At 37.2% G+C, this 23976-nt stretch overlaps 1 protein-coding gene across 1 annotated transcript in view; it reads left to right on the forward strand.

Moving 5' to 3' along the window:
* The window catches only part of EPHA6 (EPH receptor A6), a 1178244-nt gene that overhangs the window by 987044 nt on the left and 167224 nt on the right, over positions 1-23976 (forward strand). Inside the window, exon 13 of the mRNA XM_020977959.2 lies at positions 4393-4454. Within this exon, the coding sequence (XP_020833618.1) occupies positions 4393-4454 (62 nt within the window). The remainder of the gene's footprint in view (positions 1-4392; positions 4455-23976) is intronic.

The raw sequence follows: 23976 nt of genomic DNA on the forward strand, positions 1-23976 counted from the left end.
GGTAAAGAACATGACCAGAGTCACACAATTAACTAGTAAGATTTGAAGAAAGTATTTGAATCCAGCTTTACCTGACTTAAATCCAGCATTCTTTTCACTATACTATGCTTCCTTTAAATAGTTAGAAAACAAAATAACAGGACAAGACATTCATTTGATTCTGAATAAATATCTTCAAGGGAGTGTTAAAGGATACAATTTAAAATTTATACCAAATTATAGAAGCAAAAGTGTTCTCTATCTGTTACCTATTGCCCTGGAAATTTTTGTCATTATACTGCAATTATTCATTGTTTAAATTACAAAATTGAAGAATATCTTATAAAGCCACTTGCTCACCTCTTTCAGTGAAATTTGAATAGAAAATGAAGCACATGTAACATGTCAGCAGTATATAAGAAAAATAGCTGATGGTCTGTATAATAGTAGTTCTCAATGGAAGTTCCCTAGTGAAAAAGGAAAGCTAAGAATTCACAGGAAACAAAGATTTGATTCTTTATTTATTTATTCTTTAATGAGCCAATAAGACTTGTCACTGATAACATTGAAGATTGAGCAAAGTGTCTCCCTTATAGCTGGCATTGCTCATTTCAAAGAACCTTGTGTTAATATACTCCAGAATCACACTAGAAAGCTTAAATTACATGCTGTTAAATTTTTGAGAGCTCAATAGTATAGTCCAAACATAAATATTAAGCTTCAGATTCTACATTGTGCCCACTATATTCATTATAGAAACCAAGAACAGGGTCTACATCCTAAAGGAAATGGGTGATGAAGAAGGAATACAAGAGAACAATTCAAGCCAACATACAATCCAAAGTCTTATAGGCTGTTGTACAGACAATAAATAAAATTAAAAAATCAAAGCCAAGAAGTATCTCTACCAGCTTTGCTAGCCAAGTAATGGTTCATGGAGTAAGTATCATTTGAAATAGGCCTTGAAAGGAGAGTAGCATTCAGATTGGTGGAGAGAAGGTAATGAATAGGGCAAGATGGAGAAAGGTACCATAAAGGGACTGCTGGGTGTGTAGGCAGAAGCCCTGCATTCATATCTTGGCTCTCCCAATTACTATGTATGTGACCAGGGGTAAGTCATTCCATGTTTTTCAGCATTATTTTCCTCACTTGTACAATAAGTGAGTTTGACTATACCTAATACACTTCACTGTATGCACATAGCATATATACATCTACATCCCAGTCCCTTTTTCCAAACTTCTCCTAAATATCCTCTGAACTATGTATGATCTCCTAAGAACCTGTTAGGTTTATGCCCTGAAATTTTTGAATCTGTGTCCTCAATAGCACTAAGTATTCATCTGAATATTTCATCTGAGTATTTGCAACAAAATGCTGATGTCTTTTGTTACTTAGATTCCCATGAATTTATTTCGTTTTATTTTAGGAACATTAGAGAATACAAGTTAATGTCAATCCTAAGAAGACTACAAATATGATCAGCTGGGCGATTTGTTGCAATGTTTAACCTCTAATACGTTTTTCTTTAAACCAGAAATTCAGGTGTAAAATCTAGTATTTGCAGACATCATAACTAATTTGGAGGCTACCTTTCTCAACCCACAAGGCTTCAGATTCATAAAAGAAAATGAGCTACAATGACACATCTAGTAGTTCCATTAGGAGCACATGCAATTTCTTCCCAGAGCTATTCTGTATTAAAGAAAACTCTGCCCATGAAGCAGTTTGAAAGTTCAAATGAACAGCATGAAAAAAGGAGCTTAAAAATAAATCTGTCATTGATGTTTATTTCAGGTAAATTTCATTGTCCCTTATTTCCAGAGATGAGTTTATATTGTGAATTTGAGCAGCTGGGTTGAATAAAATGAATTCTATTTTCTGAAGCAAGTGAAAATCACTTCTACCAAATATCCCACAAAGTGTTAGTGTATTTGGAGACAGTAATAAGTGCAAATGGAATATGAAAAAAGAAGCAAATTATATGAGGCTTCTGATTTTTAGCTTCTCTACTGGGCTCTTCTATTAAAGAGAAATTACTTATTCGTCACATAGTGCTAGAATTGCCACACTTAATCTAATCAGTGTCTAATAAAAATGTGATCCTGTGCTGTTACAAAATCTTTCTTCCCTCCACTCCCTGCCCCACCCCCAAACTTTATAGCATTCATTCATCTACTGAAATTTTTCTGCTTAGGAGTCTTTTTCCTCAATAAAGCTTACTGTGACCAATGATTTATGCATTCTTAAAGACAATTTATGAATGTCTCCTTTAGTTTCACCTTTAGAAAGGTTCCATTTAAAGTAATTCAGCCATAATTACTGCAGGGCTTTATGAGAATCTGGACCACAGATATCTATAAGGAAATTTTGTATGGGTTTTTTTAAACTGCTTCAAAACCCCTGACTTGAATTTGTGGGGGTATTTCAGTTTGGGTTTTGGGGGTTTTTTTGCAGTTATCAAAATGAGTATGTTAAATAATATTTTATTTTACTAAGTTACATGTAAAAACAGTTTTTAACATTCAGGTATTTTTTTAAGTTTTAAGTTCCAAATTCTATCCCTTCCTCTCTTATCTTCTCCCTTCCTGAGATGGTAAGCAATTTGATACAGGTTATACATGTGCAATCATATAAAACATTTCCATATTAGTCATTTTGTGCAAAGGAAGGAAGGAAGGAAGGAAGGAAGGAAGGAAGGAAGGAAGGAAGGAAGGAAGGAAGGAAGGAAGGAAGCTTCAATCTGTATTCAGCTGACATCATTTCTTTCTCTAGATAGCACTTTTCATCATAAATCCTTTAGGATTGTTCTGGATCGCTGTCTTGCTGAGAATAGCCAAGTCTATTACTAATTAACTAATTAATTACTGCTTAATTATTAACAAATCTATTACTTATAGCACAGTTGTTCATTGTCCAATATTGCTGTTACCGTGTTTGTTACCTGGTTCTGCTTACTTCACTTTGTATCAATTCTTGTAAGTCTTTCCAGATTTTTCTAAAATCACCTGGCTCATCATTTCTTATAGCACCATAGTATTCCATTACAATCATATACCACAACTTGTTCATCTGTTCCCCAATTGATGGGCATCTCCTTCATTTCCAATTCTTTGTCACCACAAAAAGTGCTATTATAAATGTTTCTTGTACAAATAGGTCCATTTCCTTTTTTTAAAATCCTTTTTGGATACGGAGACCTAGAAGTGTATTGCTGGGCCAAAAGGTTTTATATCTTTGGGCATAGTTCTCTATTTCTTTCCAGAAGTATTGGATCAGTTCATAACTTGTGGTGGTGTCATTTCTAAAAGAAAAGAAAATCACCCCAGATTTGATCCACATATTTATTTAGTGAATGATTCGAATCAATTTTCCTTTTCTTAGTCATGCTTAATAATTTGGTTAAAATGATTTTTTTAAAAACTGGAGAGATTTTTTCCCTATCATACTAAAGGTATTTAGGTGGCACAGCAGACAGAATACAGGACTTGGAGTTAGAAACACCAAAGAGCAAATCCTGCCTTACATTCTTCATGGCTGTGTGACCCTGGACAAGTCACTTAGTTTCTTCATTGGTAAAAAGGAGGTAATAATAGTATCTACTTCACAGGGTTGTTGTGAGGATTAAATGAGTTAGCATAAGGTCAAATGCTTTATAAATCTTAAAGTTCTGTATAAAAGCTAGCTATCAGGGCAGCTAGGTAGTACAGTGGATAGAACACCAACTGTAGAGTCAAAAGGACCTGAGTTCAAGGGTGAGCTCAGGCACTTACTAACTAGTTGTGTGACCCTGGGCAAGTCATTTATCTCTGATTGACTCCTAAAATTTTTTAAAATAAAATAAAAGCTAGCTATCATTATTATTAAAACAAATTTGAAAATGATATTCCCTTAAAAATTACAAATAATCTATCAAGAACAGCTGAGTAGCTGTAATAAAACTTCATATATGAGGAGCAGCACTGGCAATGCAGAGAGCACTAGACTTCAACTTCGGACATTTGAGTTTTAATCTATACTCCACCACTCAATAGCAGCTATACTAGCAATAATAATAACAACAAAAACAACATTTGGATAGTGCCTACTACAAACCAGGCATCAAGCATTTCACAAATATTCTCATTTAATCCTCATAATAACCTTGGGAAGTAGGTGCTATTATTATCCCCATTTCATAGCTGAGGAAACTGAGGCCAGTCATTTAGCCTCTCAGAGCCTTAGTTTTCCCATCTAGAAAGTGGGGACAATGATACCTATAAGAACTTTCCCCACAAGGTTGTTGTAAGAATTGATTGTGAGATCATGAACGTAAAAGGTTTTGCACCATTTAAAACTCTCTAAAAATGTCATCTATTATCATCAGCCTTATCATCATCATCATCCTAATCTATTCATTTGTTCTCTTTGCAGGCAGGCCAGTAATGATTGTGGTTGAATACATGGAGAATGGATCCCTGGACTCCTTTCTACGGGTGAGGTGTCATTTTCAGATGATATTTAAAGAAACTATTCTGAGTCAGGGATTTAAATCATTTATCATAAATTAATTTTTATATGATATTATTCATGGAATTTTTAGTGAAGAATAGCAGCATTTTCCCTAGAGTGAATTTCTTAGGTACAGAGATACATTAGAGCATAGCTAGAGGGGATGAGGAGGGTGAAAGATTTGAACTTGATAATGTAATTGATTTCTCCTATAAGTACAGTTACCATATTTAGTAATATATGTTTCAAAAACTGGTATTATGAAGGGAGAGATAAATTTAAACCCCACTTCTATTCATCATACACACTACTTACTTGGCTTAATCACTTTTAAAGCACTTTTCTATCAGATTTTGCTTGGGGAAATATAGCACTAGCCTGATAATTGATGTATAATTGATTATGGCTTGTCATAACTTGAATTAGAAATGGGTCATTCTAACCTTTGCCCCTCCACCCCCACAAGGTCATTGTATGATTAGCAAGAAAGAGAAGCAGGGAGAACTGGGAATAACTAAGCAAAGAGTCATTTTGGGGAAACAGAATAAATGTAAGGAATACACTTAAAAGCTTACTTTTCAAATATCTAAAAGTGTCTTTACTTACACTTGAAAGTCGAGCTGATCAAGAAATGTATTGATTTGTTTAGTGCTATAAAACAAAAGATCTAACACAATACCAGGAATCTATATTTTGAAGCATCATCATCCTTTGCATTAATGTAATTTGTAATGTAAAATGTGTTAATCATTTATTAGGGGGAAAAATCTATTATGGTAAATGCCCCAGAAAAGTCAAAAGTGTGTGTTGGATGGGGGAAGAGGAAGAATTGATTTGTTTTTGCCTTTTGTGGCTGAGCACATTCTATGGCAAAAATAACAGGAACTATTTAATTTCATAACATTCTTCAATCATTCTATAGTAAAAATTCTTAACCATTTGTGTGTCTTGGATACAATATATTTGCTTATAAATGTTTTTAAAATAATACTTACTTGACTTACAGATCCCAGTGGGTGAGTAGAGAGTTAGGCAACCTATACTGATACATCTTATCACTGTTTATTTTAAGCTTATGGAAAGAATGCTGGATTTGGACATCAGAAGAACTGAACTTTTCCCAGCTCTTTCATTCATTGCCTGTTACCTTAAACAAGCTACTTCACTTCTCTAGGCCTCAGTTTCTTCTTCTATAAAAAATAAAAGAGTGAGACTAAATGACTTCTAAGGTCCCTTCCCATCATACATATATTATTCTATGAACTGTTATTTCCATTTCTATTTCTCTATCTTTCCTATGTAGAGTTCTTGTCACCAACTACCTGTGTGACCTCAGTCAAGTCACTTGACCGATCTGGGAACCAATGTCCTCATCTGTAAAATGAGGGGATTGGATTAAGATGATTTCTACAATCCTTTCTGGATCTAATTCTATAATTTTATGACATTTTGAAATGAAAATAATTATATACATATATATGCATGAGTGTGTGTGTATAAAATTAGGGCTCCCTTTTTTTGATTGGAATCCTACTTCACAATCACAGTCACTTATGTCCCAGAAACTAAACTTTCTCTAAATTTACTCAACACCCTTGCCTAGCAGGAAAAAGCAAAACTTATATAGAGGGCAAATAAATTCCTAGAATCTATATGTTAAAGGTGGTAGAGCCTCCAGAGAGATTTTTTTGACAAGGTTAATTCCTTTTAACAAGATTAACAATGTGAAGTCCTTTGTTTGGGCTTAACACTGTTTCTTGCTAAAGTGTTAACTCGTACTTCCCTTAATTTTTTAATATTTGACACTACATTGATTGAATCATGTTTAGTTATGTACCTGAAGTTGGACTTGACCATTTACCTGAGTGTTAGAAAGCAAAAAAATGGAAAGAGAGGCAGACAATGATGAATGGGATGGCTAACATGAGGCTTTCTTATACAGACAGAGGCTTTCCTCTTGAAGAAAAATGACAGGCTTCTGGCATATACATGGAAACATGTGCATTAGAGAGCCTGTATGGCCTCAGAAAATTATGGTATATGGCTGTAGATAATGTAATATATGAATAATGTCACTGTTCAGTGGAATAAATTCTGAACCAAGTGGAATTATTCTTGGTCCAAACAGAGTACTGAAGTACAGCAAGGAATGAACCACAATGGAGAGGAGAAAACTTGAACCTCACAAATTACTAGTATCGATAGTTATATGTATTGTTCAGGTGAGGAGTGGAGAGTAAAAGATCAGTTCTCAGAAAGAGAGTCTCAACTTTGGGGTACTACTAAAAGTCTAAATAAAACCATAAGGAATGTGGGGCCCATGAATTTATAGACTGAGATTAGGAAAAAGCTCTGAGACTTTCTGGTCTAACATACTCATTTTATAGATAAGGAACCTAAGGAATAGAAATGGATGTTGCTAAGGTAGTAAGTGGCAGGGACACAAGGTAGCTTGACTCTTAAGCAATGTTGAGTGATTTCCCCTTTCAAGAGAGTCTTAGCCTAGAGACGTCTAGGTGGTATAGAGCAGTGGTGTCAAACTCAAGTAGAAATGGAAACCACTAAACTATATATAAGGATCCCTGCAGGCTGCATAGTGATATAGAAAGCCACATATTAATATTAGCTATATTTTATTAAGCATTTTATTTTGTTAACTATTTCCCAATTACATTTTAATCTGGTTCCTGCTTGTACTTGGGATTGTTGTAGGCAGGGTACAGCCAACAAGCTACATATTTGACAACTCTGATAGTACTAGATTTGAAATCAGGAAAACTTGAGTTCAAGCCTTTATTCAGATATTGACCAATTCTGTGAGATGTTGGGAATGTCACCTAACCAATCTCTTTTTTTTTTTTACATTTGTAAAGTTTTTTAAAATTGAGGATCAGTGAAGGCCACAACTGTTGCTCTGTGGGTATCCCAGGGAATGCAGGGAAAAAATGAAGTTTTCTGTGCATTCTGTTGGGTGCAGTGATTCCCAAGCAAAGGCAGTATATCTGTCTTTCCCCCCAGGTATCTTATGATCCATAACTGGGCTTGATAGCCCCTTGGAGCAGGGGATCAATTTACCAGAAGGTGAGCTTGTGATGATCTGTTAATTCTGATCCAGTCCAGGCTGATTTTCTAATAAGATGATTGCTCTGGGTCTCGATCTCACCATTCTATTAGTGTGTTTGAGAATAACCTGGGAGTCATGCAGAAGCCTGAGCACTTGATAATGATTGTTTTCAGCCATAGGAAATCCTGAAGACTGTTTGCTTCATGCAGGGGCTGGAATCTGTGTGTGTGTGTGTGTGTGGAGGGAATGGCCACATTGAAGAAATCAGGGATCCTTGAACTATCAGTAAATTGATTCCATGTTACTGTGATTCAGGGAAGCCAAAAACATTGCAGAGAACAAGACGGATAACCATCTTGTCCTGCTTGCCGTGCAGGCCCAGTATCTCCTCTTCCTCCAGGTTTTCCACACCTCCCTGGGGGTCCTCTTCATGTTCCATTTGAGTCCTGTATTTGAAAGTCAAATTTTCTATTCAGCTCTGGTCTTTTCATCAAGAATGCTTGAAAGTCCTCTATTTCACTGAATGACCATTTTTTCCCCTGAAGGATTATACTCAGGTTTGCTGGGTAGGTGATTCTTGGTTGTAATCCTATCTCCTTTGCACTCCGGAATATTATATTCCATGCCCTGTGGTCCTTTAATGTAGAAGCTGCTAAATCTTGTATTATCCTGATTGTATTTCCACAGTACTTGAATTGTTTCTTTCTGGCAGTTTGTAATATTTTCTCCTTGACCTGGGAACTCTGGAATTTGGCTATAATATTCCTAGAGTTTTCCTTTGGGGATCTCTTTCAGAAGGAGATCTGTGGATTCTTTCAATTTCTATTTTGCTCTCTAGTTCTAATATATCAAGGCAATTTTCCTTGATAATTTCTTGAAAGATGATGTCTAGACACTTTTTTTGATCATGGCTTTCAGATAGATCAATAATTTTAAAATTATCTCTCCTGGATCTATTTTCCAGGTCAGTTGTTTTTCCAACGAGATATTTCATATTGTTTTCTAATTTTTCATTCTTTTGTATTTGTTCTACTGTGTTGTGATTTCTCATAACGTCACTATCTTCCAATTGCTCTATTCTAATTTTTAAGGAAGTATTTTCTTCAGTAAGCTTTTGGACTTCTTTTCCATTTGGCCAATTTTGCGTTTGAGGGCATTCTTCTCCTCATTGGCTTTTTGGACCTCTTTTGCCATTTGGGTTAGGCTATTTTTTAAGGTGTTATTTTCTTCAGTATTTTTGTGGGGGTCTCCTTTAGCAAGCTGTTGACTTGTTTTTCATGATTTTCTTGCACCACTCTCATTTCTCTTCCCAGTTTTTCCTCTACTTCCCTTACTTGCTTTTCAGAATCCCTTTTGAGCTCTTCCAAGGCCTGGGACTGATTCATATTTTTCTTGGAGGCTTTGGATGTAGGAGCTTTGACTTTGTTGTTTTCTTCTGGTTGTATATTTTGATCTTCTTTTTCGCTAAAGTAAGATAATATAGCCTGACTCTTTTTGCACTGCTTGCTTATGATCCTGGCCAATTACTTGAGTTTTAAACTCTTTTTTAAGGTACAAATCTGCTTCCAATGTGGAGAATGTACTGTCCCAAGCTTTGGGGGTTTGTATAGCTGTTTTCAGAGATACTTGTAGGGACCTGTAAATTTTCAGTTCTTGCAAGGTGATATGATAGGGGTGAGGTGTTTACTCCTTTCCTGACCTGTGACCACAAGTACTCTTTTCTGTCCTGTAACTGTGACAAGGGGTTCCTCTTCCCAGCCACTACAAGCTCCACCAAGCCAGTGCTCCTCCTCACCCCAGCACCGCTGCCCAGAACTGTGACCCAGATCCAAAAGTGGGCAAAGCAAGAGATTCCTGCCTCACCACTGCCAAAGAGATCCCTGCAATTCCTCTCTGATCAGCCACTGGATTCCCCCTCAGTCTGTGGGCCAGAATTTCAGGAAGCAGCTGCCCCCGCTAGGGCCACACTCTTGGGGAATGGAGCTGAGACCCTGACTTCCTTTCTCAGCACCAACAGAAACAGACTCCTTCCCACTGCCCTTCTAAGTTGTCTTTGGCATTGGTGGATTGAAGAGTATAGAAACCTCCACAGCCGCTCGAGATTCAGTCCTCTGAGGCCTGCTCCAGGTTCACTGCGGCCTGCAGGCCCACGCCGCGCTGTGCTGCGCTCCCAGCCCAGCACAATACACCTTTCTGATCAATCATCCAGGTTGTCTTGGGCTGGAAATTTGTTTCACTCTGTCTTTTTGTGGGTTCTGCTGCTTCAGAATTTGTTTAGAGCCATTTTTTATGAGTATTTGGAGGGGTTTGGAGGAGAGCTCAAGCAAGTCACTGCTTTCACTGCTCCATCTTGGCTCCGCCTCCCTATCCAATCTCAATCTCGATTTTCTCATCTGTAAAATGGTTGTAGTGGTGTTGGTTGTAGTTGTTCATCCTTCATTCTTTTTTTTTTTTTGGTTGGGCAATGGGGGCTAAGTGACTTGCCCACGGTCACACAGCTAGTAAGTGTTATGTGTCTGAGGCCAGATTTGAACTCAGGTCCTCCTGAATCCAGGGCCGGTGCTCTATCCACTGTGCCACCTAGCTGCCCCTTCATCCTTCATTCTTGAAGAAGACCAAAGACATCATGAGTGGTGTCTCGACTTGTACATGAATTGGATTTAAATGAGGCAGAGCTGTGAAAAGTCAATAGCCTCACTCTTTCCTCCCGAGTCATAAGGGTCCAGAGGCAAGACAAAAATCAAAATGATTGGTGATGGCCCAGCATCATACTAATCAAACTACAAATGGATAATATTATAGAGCAAGAAAGATGTAAAATGGTAATAATAACAGCAGGTACTTGACAGGTTTTTTTTAATAGGGAATCAAATGAGATAATATATGTACTGTACTTTACAAGCTTTAAAGGGCTATATAAATGTTAACTGTTATTATTAAGACTCTGTGTCTTGAGTACTATACTTCATAGATCTCTGGGAAAGATGAAAGCCCATAGGCAAGGCAAGACTGAGTAAGGACTTGGGTGTGAGTCCTATAATCCTTTATGTTTTCTATCAGGTAAAATTAACACTGGCCTATATTCAGCAATATGCTAGCCTGAGTGCTTATGTGGAAGCTAAGAGCATTTTACTTTTTTCAGTGGAAACCTAGGAAATGAGCCAAGGAAAACCCTGAATGGGAACAAGAACCAAAGAGAGTAATGTGTGGGGTATCAGTGATTATGTCTGACCCGTCCAGAACCTTCTACAAACACTGTCTTGAACAGTTGCTACTATGAATACAATATCACTTTCTCTAAGGCTTATCATAATTATTATTATAAAATGCTTTGTTCTGGCTAATGTATATTCATGTGAATTTCTTTTTCATTTGTATTATACTTCCTGTTTGGGAGGGGGTGGGGAGGGAGGGAGGGAGAGAGAGAGAGAGAGAGAGAGAGAGAGAGAGAGAGAGAGAGAGAGAGTGTCCCTACTCTCAAGGAGTTTACATTCTAATGGAGAAACAACACATCCATAAGTAGGTATAAGGAAGAGACAGACAGTATAGATGGAAGGTAACCTTGGAGAGGTAGGTACTAGCAGCTGAGAGGTGAAACGAGGGAGGAGAGGGCTGGGGAAAGGCAGATTGTCATTTGAGTGGAGTCTTAAAGGAAGCTAAGGATTCTAAGAGGCAGAGGTAAGAAAGGAGAGCGTTCCAGGGGATAGCAGTCAGTTCAAAGGCATGGAGATTGAGAGTAGAACACCTTGTGCGCGGAGCAGCAAGTGGGCCAAGATGGCTGAACCTTAGAGGACAAGAAGGGGAGTAAAGTATCAGAAGGGCTGAAGTTTGGAAGAGTTTTAAATGTCAAACAGAAAAGTTTATATTTGATTGATAGGAATAATTTAATAGGAAGCCTCTGAAGTTTATTGAGGGAAGGACTTGGTGACATAGTTAAACTTGTGCTATAGGAAAATCATTTTGGTGGCTCAGTGGAAGATATGTTAGAAGTGGAAAAGACCTGAGGTACAGAAACTAATAAGGAAACTATTATAAAAATTCAGGTTTCTAGTTCTTTCAGGGCATCCCTTTGCTTACTTAAGATGGAAAAAGATTTCCCTGTTCGTCTCCCAAGCATTTGCAAATTCCTTTCAATGTACCTATTTATGTCTGTTATCTTAGATGTGTATGTGGTTCTTCAGCTTTATGTAGCTTTCATAAACTCCCTGTTGTTGAAGATCTTTGGTGATAGCTATCAGATTTATACAAAAACATATCTGAATAAAAAACATTATGGTTCAGCAAACGAAACAATAGGCTGGAAGTTTATTATAATTGAACATAGATTTCTCCAATCTTATCTAATGTCAAGAACTTCTCTGGAATAAGGGAAGGCCTTGGCTTTCATCCTCTGCAAGTTTCCTTACTAGGATTTCTGTACCACAGGAAAATCACCAGTCAGATTTTTTAAGAAATTAGTGTGCCTCACACTACTCGTAACAATAATCACAAATGCAAAGATTCCTATAAAGTTCAAACAATCATAAAATCACTAATTTGCTAATTAAAGTTGAATGTATTTTTCCATGATACTGTAAATTGAATGCTCTTTTTCAGCTATTTAGTCTTCAACTCTAGAAAGGTCTTTTAAACTGTATTCATTACCTCTAATTAGGAACATGATTTACCAAATGAGAGCAGATCTACTTCAGCTATGGCTTTGTAAGAACCTAAGAGAGAATTCCCTGCTCTTGGGTTCATATATATAAACAGGCATCAGGTGCATATTTACAAGCTGTGAAACTTTGACATAAACCCTACAATGAGAAAACCTAGCAGAAAGCACAAAGAAAATACTTGCAAAAGAAAATCTTCACAGTAAAATGCCAACCAAATCTACATATTCCAAAGGCCTCCAAATGTATATAATGTAGCTTATCTTATATACATGTTTATTTTCTCAACTTATTCACTTTCATATCTTGCACCAACAAATAGCGTTACTGAAATACAAAGTAGTCAAGTTTGAGTAGTCAAAAGGACTTAGCACAATATTCTTAGGACATTTTGCATTGGGTGGTATTATTTTGCTTGAAGTCAATTCACAGAATATCCAATGTACTCATATTCAAATGTGTATTCCAAATGTACTCCAAAGCTAAAAGAAAGAATTTTGTACCATCCATTTGATTACCAAAATTAATTTTCCATTTGTACAAATAGTTAAGAACTGACTACATATTAAATAGCTAACAGGTATGTCCATATAAGATTATTTTTAAAACTATAATAGATTTATTTATTTTCAGCAAGAGCTACAGAGATAGGGACTAGATACGATTTCAGTCATATAGGAAATTTCATCCACCAGCACAGATTTGCATTAATTTCAGTAAGTCATCTCAAAAAACATATACTCCAAAAGATTATTGTGGTTATTGTCGCTCAGTCATTCATGTCCAACTCTTTGTGGCCCCATAGAATTGACTCTCCATGGGGTTTTCTTGGCAAAGATATTAGAGTGGTGTGCCATTTCCTTCTTTTAAAAAAAAAGGTAGGTAGCCTTAAAAAAACCTATTTGCATATGAAGTAATGTTTTTAGAAGTTGGTTTATAATTAGGTTAACTTGCATGAAAGTCCACTTGATTAAAAATAGCTACATTTCATGAACGTGTACTTACAGATCTTAAAAGTATACTACTATATTGGTTTAATTTTTTTTTAATATAATACATTGTAGAAGAAGCCACAAAGTGTCTTAATATTATGGCTCTTCTACTCCTTGATCTTTTCCTTCTACTTGCTAAAATGGTGTTAGTTTTCATAAAAAAAAATTTTTGTTACATATACCTCAGAAGCTGTGAGGTTTTAAATAATATATAAGTACTTAACAGTGTTTCAAAGGCTGTGTGAGTCATTTTAAGAGTTTCCTTGAACAAATCCAAATGCAAAGCACAAATTAATTTAAAAAATTAAAGAAATCTTTTAAATATTTATATCCACAAATTATAAATCTGGTAAAGATGGCATTTTGCCTTACATTAGTTATATTTTATTAATGAGTACTATATTTATTAGCCACTATTTTTCTTGAAAATTGTACATATATGTGTTTATATTTTCCTGTGATACAAAGATGACCTCAATCTACATTCCATTTATTTTATATTTGGCAATAGAAAAATCAACAAAGGGATATTTATCTGTCAAGATACATTCTTAGGCCATCCAATGGATAATTTTGTGTATTCGTTCTTTCAAAAAAATCTGTTAAATGGTTTCTATGTGCTTTGCACTGTGTTGGCTATATTGAGAGTATAAAAATGAAACAATTTTAGCTATGAGTTTTTCTCAACAAAAAAATAATTATAATTTAATTAAAATGTGTCTACACCATATCTACCAAACACTAGACAGTACCATGTTTTACAATTAAATTTTACCTACTTAGGAAGTTGCCAATTTATAAATAGGTTGGAATTTGGAATATATTTTACCATGGAAACAATGGTGGTTAAATTTTCATTTTCACCCATGGCAGTTTGCTAAACCCATGATATAGGTGAACTATATAGGATTAGCCTCAGGTCTCATTCCATGTGATACAGGAGGTATAATAGTAACAACAACAATAATAATAACTAGCATTTATATAGCTATTTGAGTTTGAAAAGAACTTAACATAAAGCATCTCATTTGATCTTCACAGTAATATAGATGAGGAGACGAAGAAGTGACTTGTCCAAGGTAACGTAGCTGGAAAGTATCTGAGACAGGATTGAAACTCGGATCTTCCTGATTCTAAGTCCAGTATTCTATCCCCTGTACCACCTAGTTGCTTGGTGATAAGAATTTCTTTACCCTTTCCAAGTATTTTTACCCTTTTCATTTTTTTTACTTCTTTACCCTTTCCCTCTACCTCTGTTTGCCCTCTTCCACTTCTTATGGCATTTTTCCTCAGGCCACCAAGGCACCTAACAGTCTCCAAATCTCAACCTAAAAATAATTGTACCAACCTTTAGTATAGAGGATAAGAATAAGAACTCCAGGCCTGGAGCCATAAAAAACCTGAGTTCCATTCCAGCCTCAGATATTTCCTAGCTCTGTGATACTGGGCAAGTCACTTAACTCTATTTGCCTCAGTTTCCTCCCCTTTATAATGGGATAATAATAGCATCTACCTCCCAAGCTTGTTGTGAGGATCAAGTAAGATAATAATTGTTAAAGTGCCTAATACATAGTAATTTCTATATAAATATTAGCTAGTTTATTATTATTATATTTAGGTTTTAACATTACAGTCCCTGATGTGCTATAAATAGAAATGGTACTCAAGAAAACAGCAGCTGAGAAAAGCAACTGGTATGCCAACTATATACAAAATAGATCTAGGCTAGAGGCAAAGCAACTTGATAGAATTAAGGGATCAATTCTCAAGATACTTTAAAAAAGGAAAGATACCAACCATTTGTGGAGGGAGGTGGCGATTACAGCCATCTGCCCTATTGGAGAAATATTAACGTTAATATTATCTCAGATCCATCAAAGTTTCAAAGATGTGTGAATGTCCAATAGCTTCTTAACTCTACTACATATAGTTTTTTAAACCACAAATTTTTCAATCCAAATCAGCTAGTGAAATTTCATGTAATATACAATTAAGTAGATTTAGAAATGCTTGTCTAACAGGATCCAAAGAGTATTATTTAGAGAATCTATATCAAGTGGAGAATAGGGGAGGGGATCAGGAAGGAATGCCTCTAATAGAACATCCCATGGTACTATCCACAGCTAGTTCTATTTTCTCTTTTTAAAATCATCAACTTGGATTAGGACACAAAGTCCATGGTGATTAAATTTGCCAACAACATAAAGGGATGTTGTTGTTTAGTCATTTCAGTCATGTCTGACTTTTTATGACCCTGTTTGAGGTTTTCTTGGCAAAGATACTGAAGTGTTTTGCCATTTCCTTCTCCAGTTCATTTTACAGAAAGGAAAATGATTAATCTTTACTAGGGAGAGTTAATACAATGGATGATAGAATCAGAACACAAACAAGATCTCAATAGGCTAAAAACTGTGGGCTAATAATGTTAACTAGATAAAATGTATAAGGATAAATAAAGTCTTGCACTTGGGTTCATAGAATCACCTGGATAAGTACAAGTTGAGAAAAACATTTCTAAAAAGCAGCTTATATGAAAAAATATCTGGGAGTTATTATAGACTCCAAATCAGCATGAATCAACAACCAGAAGAGTTAATGAGATCTTAGGCTATCTTGATCAGAATATAGTTGTTATTTTCCCTTCGTTTTGGAAGAGGACCAATGAAATCACAATGTTAGGGTCAGGATGTAGGGATGGGGAACCTGCGGCCTTGAGGCCACATGTGGCCTTCTAGGCCTTTGGGTACAGCTTTTTGACTGAGCCCAAGTTTTACAGAACAAATCCTTCTATTAAGGGGATTTGTTCTGTGAAGTTTGGATTCAAAGAGCCATATTTGAGGACCTAGACGGCTACCTGTGGCCTTGAGGCTGCAGGTTCCCCACCCCTAGGTCAGGGGATGGTATTTTCATCTGTGGCTAATAAGTCCAATATGAGGTACAAGTAGTCCATTAGAACATTTGGCCTGAAGATGTCTCTGAATTTGCACAGCTCACATTTCCTTTGTGCTACTGCAATTCTGCTTTGCTCATGGAGTTCAGCACCTTCTTTGAGGCAGGCACATCATGTTGAGCAGTCCTGAGTCAGTGTCTCCCACATCTCACAATCCATATTAAAGTTCTTCAGAGAGACCTAGAGAGTGTCCTTGTACCACTTCTTCTGACTACCATATAAGCACTTGCCTTCTTTGAGTTCCCCGTGAAATAATCTTTTAGGTAATTTTGCATTTGACACCTGAGCTCTATGGCCAGTCCTTTGGTGTTGCACTCTCTGCTGAAGAATTTGAATTCTTGGCAGTTCAGCTCAAGAGAAAACCTCAGAGGATTCTGGGAAGATGTCAGAGTAAGTCAGAAAATTCCAAGCTCTCAAGATTTTCCTCCACAAAAGAGATAAAACAGCATCTCAGGGCAAACATAGAGTGGGTAAAAATAAACAAGAGAAGGGGCAAAATAGGGGTCCTCCAGGGACAATCAAAGAAGATCTGAAGAAAGATCCTGGGATGAGGTTTTGTCCCTGTGAAGAGTAAACAGCTCCAGGCTAGAGACGACTTAAACAACAAAAAGCAAGCCCTGGAATTAGCTGGGTTGAGAGGCTGGCTACCATAGCCCCAGACACAGGAATTTTACCACCTGGATGTTGCTGGTTAAGGGCACTTACAAGAAGCTAGAGGTCTTCTTTGGGTTTAAGGTGAGAGAGGAGGAGGAGAACTGAAGGAGGATCTGAGGCAAGAGGCACCCCCGCATACCCCATAACTAGAGGTGATTAGAAAAGTTAAGCTATTACAAAAAAAATAAAGCACTGGCAAAGGGGAAAGAATCAAACCATAGAGTTACTTTGGGAATAGAGAAGGCCAGGGTTCTCCTTCAGAGGAGAATACTGAAGCAAAGAAATCCTATTCTGCCCCAAAGAGCAATGTCAAATTGTCACCTGCCCAGAAAGAGTTCATAGAAGAACTTTTAAAAAGACTTTAAAAATCAAATGAGAGAGATTGAGGAAAAAATGGAAAAAAATCCAAGAAAAACAAGAAGATTATGAAAAGTCAGCCAATTAGAAAAAGAGATCCAGAATCTTAAGGAAAAAAATGACTCCTTGAAAATAAGAACTGGGCAAGGGAAAGCCAGTGAATTTGTAAAATATCAAGAAGTAATAAAACAAAATATAAAGAATGAAAAAATAGAAGAGAATGTGAAACATTTCATAAGAAAAGCAACTGATCTGGAGAACAGATCAAGAAGAGAAAACATAAGAATAATTGGACTACCTGAAAGCAAAGATCAAAAAAAGAATCTTGACACAATAATAAAAGAAATACTTAAAGAAAATTGTTCTGAAGCATTAGAACAAAAGGGGAGAGTAGAAATAGAAAAAATCCACCAATCACCATGTGAAAGAGATCCTATGAGGAAAACCCACAGGAATATTATAGTCAAATTCTAAAACCCCCAGCTCAAGGACAAAATATTATGAGAAAAAAGAAAAACAATTTTACATATGGCAGTGCCACAATTAGAATCAGAAGTGACACGAAAAGACTACAGGTCTTGGAACACTACATATCAAAGAATTGGGGTACTGGCTGAAAATACCATATACAGCAAAGTTAAGCATAATCCTGAATGAAAAAAAATGGATATTTAATGAATTGTCAGCCTTTCAGGACTTACAAAAGACTCAATAAGGACAGACTGTTTACCTTTTATGTATGTAAAATATAAAACATACATCTAAGATTGTTATTAGTATAAGGAAGATTGAGGTAGACCTGAGCATGATATGACATCAAAAAGTAAACTGGGTCAAGTAAAAGCAGTGACTTGCTTGAGCTTTCCCCCAAACCCCTCCAAATTCCTGTAAAAATGGCTCTAAACAAATTCTAGAGCAGCAGAACCCACAAAAGGACAGAGTAAAACAAATTTCCAGCCCAAGACAACCTGAATGGTTGATTGGAAAGGTCTATTGCGCCAGGCTGGGAGAGGAGAGCAGTTTAGTGTGGGCACACAGGCAAAAACCAGGCCTCAGTGAACCTGGAACAGGCCTCAGAGGACTAAATCATGGGCAGCTGTGGCAGTTTCCAGACTTCTCAACCCATGAACACCAAAGAGAACTTAGAAGGTCAGTAAGAAAGGTCTGCCTGATCATGGTGAGAGAGAAGCTCGGTCCCATCCTCAGTCCTGGCACAGCCCCAGGGTGGCAGCTGCTTCCAGAGCTCTCAGCCCACAGATGGAGAGGAAATCAAGTGGCTGATCAAAGGGAGATTACAGGAATCTCTTTGCTGGAGCTGAGGCAGGAATTTCTTGCTTTGCCTGTGCTTGGATCTGGATTACGGTTCTGGATGGTAGTCCAGGGGCAAGGAGGAGTGCTGGTGTGATGGAGCTTACAGTGGTGGTACAGAGGGAATCCTCACAGTCCCAAGGCAAAAAAAAGAGTTCTTGTGGTCAATCATAGACCAGAACCCAGGCCAAGAAAGGGGTAAACACCTTGCCCTTAATCATACCACTTTGGAAGAACTGAAAATTTGCAGGTTCCTAGATGTATCTCTGAAAACAGCTGCACAAAATCCCCTAAGCTTAGGACAGTACATTCTCCACACTGGAAACAGACCCCTACCTTAACAAAGAGTTTAAAAGTTAAGTAATTGGCTGAGAACATGAGCAAACTGCACAAAAAAATGTCAGACCATAGAATCTTTCTTTGATGACAAAGAAGATCAAAACATACAACCAGAAGAAAACAACAAAGTCAAAGCTCCTACATCCAAAGCCTCCAAAAAAAATATGAATCAGTCCCAGGCCATGGAAGAGCTCAAAAAGGATTTTGAGAGGCAAGCAAGAAGTAAAGGAAAAACTGGGAAGACAAATGAGAGTGACACAAGAAAATCTTGAAAAGCAAGTCAACAGTAGGGGACGATAGAAGGGAGTGCAGATTGGGGGAGGGAGGGGGTATTCAGAAGCAAACACTTCTCAAGAGGGACAGGGTCAAAAGAGAGAATAGAATAAATGGGGGATGAGATAGGATGAAGGGAAATAGAGTTAGTTTTTCACAACATGACTACTATGGAAGTGTTTTGCATGACTACATCAAGTTGCTTGCCTTCTCAATGAGGGTGGGTGGGGAAAAAGAGAGGGAGAAAATTTAGAACCCAAAGTTTTAAAAATTGTTTTCACATGTGACTGGGAAATAAGATATACAGGCAACGAGGTATATAAATCTATCCTGCCTCACAGGAAAAAAGAAGGGGAAGGGGATAAGAGAAGGGGGGAAGATAGAAGGGAGGACAGATTAGGGGAAGGAGTATTCAGAATGCATGCCATCTTGGGGTAGGGGGAGAGATGAAATGGGGAGAAAATTTGGAACTCAAAATCTTGTGGAAGTGAATGCTGAAAACTAAAAATAAATAAGTTAATAAAAATTATAATTATAATATTTGTTGAATTGATTATCAAAAGTTCTACGGGTAGCACTATTTTTGTAACTGAAGCTGCAATCATTGCTATTTTTTCACTCATTTCTTTTTTTTTAAAGTCTAATTTCAAATAGTCAAAATATCTTTCCACAATAAACATTTCAGGAATGTATCTCAACCCTCATTAAAGTCTTTGGCATCTTACTTCTTTAGTAAAGAAAAAGTGGGTTGCTATGGCATATGAATTTATTTATAAGCATACATTAGCAAGTGGTACAGACTAGTATTTATTCCCTGGGCATAATCCCAGAATCCTGGCATTGACCCAAGGGTCCCTGAAGCCACCATAAAATACAGACTTATAAGCAGGCAAAAGCAGATGCTAGGAAACAACTAGCCAGAGAGAGAACCAGATTATCGCAATGCTTTTGTGATTTGACAGCCTGCTTAGATATGTGATATGATGCACTCTTTGGTTTATTTCCAGCTCTGTTGCTTTGGGATATGGCAGTCATTATTATGTATAGCTTTCAAACCCAGCTTTGTAATCAAGACACTTCTCATTTGACAGTTAGAGGTTAAGCTCTTACAGAAGGAGTCTGACTCCACTTTGAGGCCAAGGAGAGAGAAAGGACAGAAGAATGAAGGCAAACAGAATTCTGAGCCAGAGAGCTGCAGGATGGATTGTGTAAACGTGAGGGTGACACTCACTCTTTCTCTGCTGAATCTGCTTTCCTGGGAAGAAGCCATATGTCTTAAAAAAAAATTTTCATAATTTCGTTCTGATTAATCTTCAGTAAAATGGTCTAAGATATTAAATCTCAGAGTTCTCACATTTTTCCTTCTCCCCTCATAAACAATTCAATTCAGTTTGAATTAATATTTATTGAATACTGATGCTGTACATGAGATTATATTTACCAGGCTATGAGAGTTACATTAAACAAATAAAAAATGGAAAAAAATCTGTCCCCTATCCCTGCAAATGGGCTCACATCCTGGTTTGCACAATTGGTAGAGCAAAATCAGATAATCTATAGTTATAAGATCTAAATGTGGACTGATATCCTCAATAGCCAAATTAGGGAGGGCTTCTTTGAGATCCAGTATAGACTCTGAGCTTTTGTTGGCAGAAAAACAGTGGTAGTTTTATTTGTGGAAAAAACTGAATCATCCTATTCTTTATAATGCTACGGACATATTGTCCATACAGGACGAGTTACCATGTCCTCATTTGCTTCATGAGCAGAGAAATCATATCCTAGGCCTTAGAAGACTGTTAGGCCCTCTCTTAACAAGTCAAGTCTTTTACTGTACCCATACTTGCTATCCCTCTAGCTGAGGCACTAGAGTAAAACCAGGTATAGCTCCTTTCAAGAGCCCCACTTCCCCTACCCACCCAGTCAACTGAAAGACACTGAATCAGTGAAACCTATAAGATCATAGGGTCATCTATTCTAGAGGTGTCTAACATTGCCTCATCCAGCCAAGTGCCACCAGAACCAGATTAAAATGCAATTGGGAAATATTTTTTAAAATAAATAAAAATGCAGTAAAACATAGATAATGTTAATATGTGGTTTTTTAAGTCAAGATGTGACCTGCAGAGATCCTTAAGTAAAGTTTAATTTAAGTGTGACAATACTCATCTAGCCCAACCCCTTTCATTTTGTATATGAGGAAACCAAGACCCAGAGAAGTGAAGTCAAACAGATACATATTAGCAGAGCCAGGATTCAAATAGAGGTCCTCTGACCCCAAATTCAGTGTTCTTCTCATTGTCCCATACCGATTCCCCCAAAGGAAGTTCCCAGAGGTATATGGAGCCAGCTCAAACTGGCCTGCTAAGAGCCCCAGTATTAAACTTTCACTGAGCATTTATGCCTCAGAAATTGGCAATCACTACAGTTCAGATCTGGATTTACTCTTTTGTTGATTTTCTAGACTTAGAGTGTTAATAGGGCAGCTAACATGGTGCCAGGCATGGAATCACCAAGACCTGAGTTCAAATACAGCTTCTGACACTTAGTAGCTGTGTAACACTGGGCAAGTCACTTAATAACCTTATTTGCCTCAGTTTCCTCACCTGGAAAATGAGCTGGAGAAAGAAAAAGCAAACTATTCCAGTATATTTGCCAAGAAAATCCCAAATGGAGGTCACAAAGCCTCTTAAAACAACTAAACAACAGCAAAAAAAAAAAAGATTAATAATACAAATTGAATTTTTAAGTATTTGCATACATTCTTCCTCCCCAATTTGGTTGAACAATTACCAGGAGAGACTTGTATTGCCCTATAAATCATTTGACCTCAGCAAGAGTGCAGTGGAAGGCTCAGGGAATTTGAGGTCTGATGACTAGAAGCTAATTAATAATAATTATAAACCGGCATTTATATAGTGTTTTAAGGTTTGCAAAGTGCTTAACATCCATAATCTCATTTGAGCCTCACAAAGCCCCTGAAAGAGTATTAGTTCAGGTTCTAAAACTACAGAACATTTGCCTATATTTTGATATGAGTCCTGGGTCCGCCAAATGACTCCATTCTCATTGCCTATAGTCTAGAACTGCCTTCTCCTTCTACTCCTATCCCAACCCCTTGCCCCTTTCCAAGCTATAGAAAAAATCTCATTATTGCGACCCTCACCAAAATCCAGGATATGGGAGGGAAAATACAGACTGGTTAATCTTAGGACAGGGGAGAGAGAGAGAGAGAGAGAAGAGAGAGAGAGAGAAGAGAGAGAGAGAGAGAGAGGGAGACAGAGAGAGAGAGAGAGAGAGAGAGAGAGAGAGAGAGAGAGAGAGAGAAAATTTATTTTATTATTATTATTTGTTATAAAAGCCAAGTCTAATCTAAATGTAATTATGCCATTGATCTTGGTTTGATGGATGGTTTTTCAGGGAACTCATTAGCTTCAATGGCAATAAGGTCCCTACCACTAGAGTGGCCTGAAGCGCAATTAGGGTTGATATAGAGAAAATTCATGCTTCAGGCAAAGATCTATAGCAGAAAAAGGCCTTTGCCATCACTTCGTCTAACCTCCATATTTATGTGAAGAAACTGAGGCCAAGACATTAAGTTACTTACCCAAAGTCACACAGCCAATAAGTGGAGGAAATGGATTTCAAACTCAGATCCAAATTCAAATTCCAAGTTCAGCATTCTAAGTTCTGTTCTCTTTCCACTGTAACACGTTATCATACAAGCTTATAATGAATGAATATTATTTGCTTTCTCTCTTCCCCAAAGCATGATGGATGCATCTGCCATTCATGTCAAAATCCTCACCTTATGCGTTAAGGTTCAGAGGAGGCATTCTGTGTGAGTTATTCAAATTATCCTAGGACTGCTCTCAGACAACTATCCAAAAGGGAGGAGTATGGGAAATGCCTTTGAATAGTCTAGAAAGTTTCCTTCCCTGAGAGAAAGAACGAAAAAGAATAAACCATGAAGAGGAGTTTAGTGGGGTTTTCCCCTTAGATGATAGCATTACCCAAGACTTTAAATGATAGTTATGAGAATAAAAAACAGAATTGGAAATTTGAGCCCATCTCATTTTAGATGAAAATTCAAAGCCCGCCTGGACTAAAATGACCAGTGACAGTCCTTTATGTGTTCTTAAGCTACCCTATTATGCTGCTATAGTTACTTTTTGTTGCCAATTGATTTTTCAGAGATTAGATTAGAGGATACTGACTACCCTATGAGTGTGTGATAAAAAGCCACATGCTATGACATATCATCTCTTAATCTCAGCAGACACATTCGTATTTTCCTGAGGACTTTAGTTTAAGGAGAACAGTCACCAGCCCAGGTCCACACCCCCTCATACACATTCAAGAATAGTTTCTGAGTAGGCCCAGTCTACCAGGCCAGAGGAAACTTGCCTAAGGACCCCAGATTGTGGAAGTTCTTGCACCAGCATTCCTTTCTCCTCAGCATTTCAATTTCCATGAACTAATTCTACCTTGTCAGCCTTCCTCTATTGCTAAAAGACCCCTGGAGCTTACCTTCTAATGCTCCCCTAACATCTATAATCCTGAAGTAAGAGCCCAAACACAACCTAACTTCCCCTACTTTCTCCCCAATCCCATGACCTCATCCTCTCTATCAAGTTCAGTCCTACCCATCCTCCAGGTCCATTCCATTTTGTCTGTGCCTCTACCAGACCTTTTCACTACTCCCTCTGTCAAAGTCTACTGCTAAGACTAAAAGAGCTTTGAAGAGTAAATATGGTATTCAATAAAGTAATGTGACAGAAGAGAAAAGAAAGTAAAAAAATCACTGAGGCATTTTTAAGCATATAGATGAATTTATCATTAATTCATGAAATTATGAAATGGAGAAGGCACAACCAGTTCTTTGGGTGTTTACCAGGAAAGATCACCATTGAC

Source organism: Phascolarctos cinereus, unplaced genomic scaffold (assembly GCF_003287225.1).
Source record: "Phascolarctos cinereus isolate Bilbo 61053 unplaced genomic scaffold, phaCin_HiC Scaffold_725;HRSCAF=1366, whole genome shotgun sequence".
Classification (NCBI taxonomy): domain Eukaryota; kingdom Metazoa; phylum Chordata; class Mammalia; order Diprotodontia; family Phascolarctidae; genus Phascolarctos; species Phascolarctos cinereus.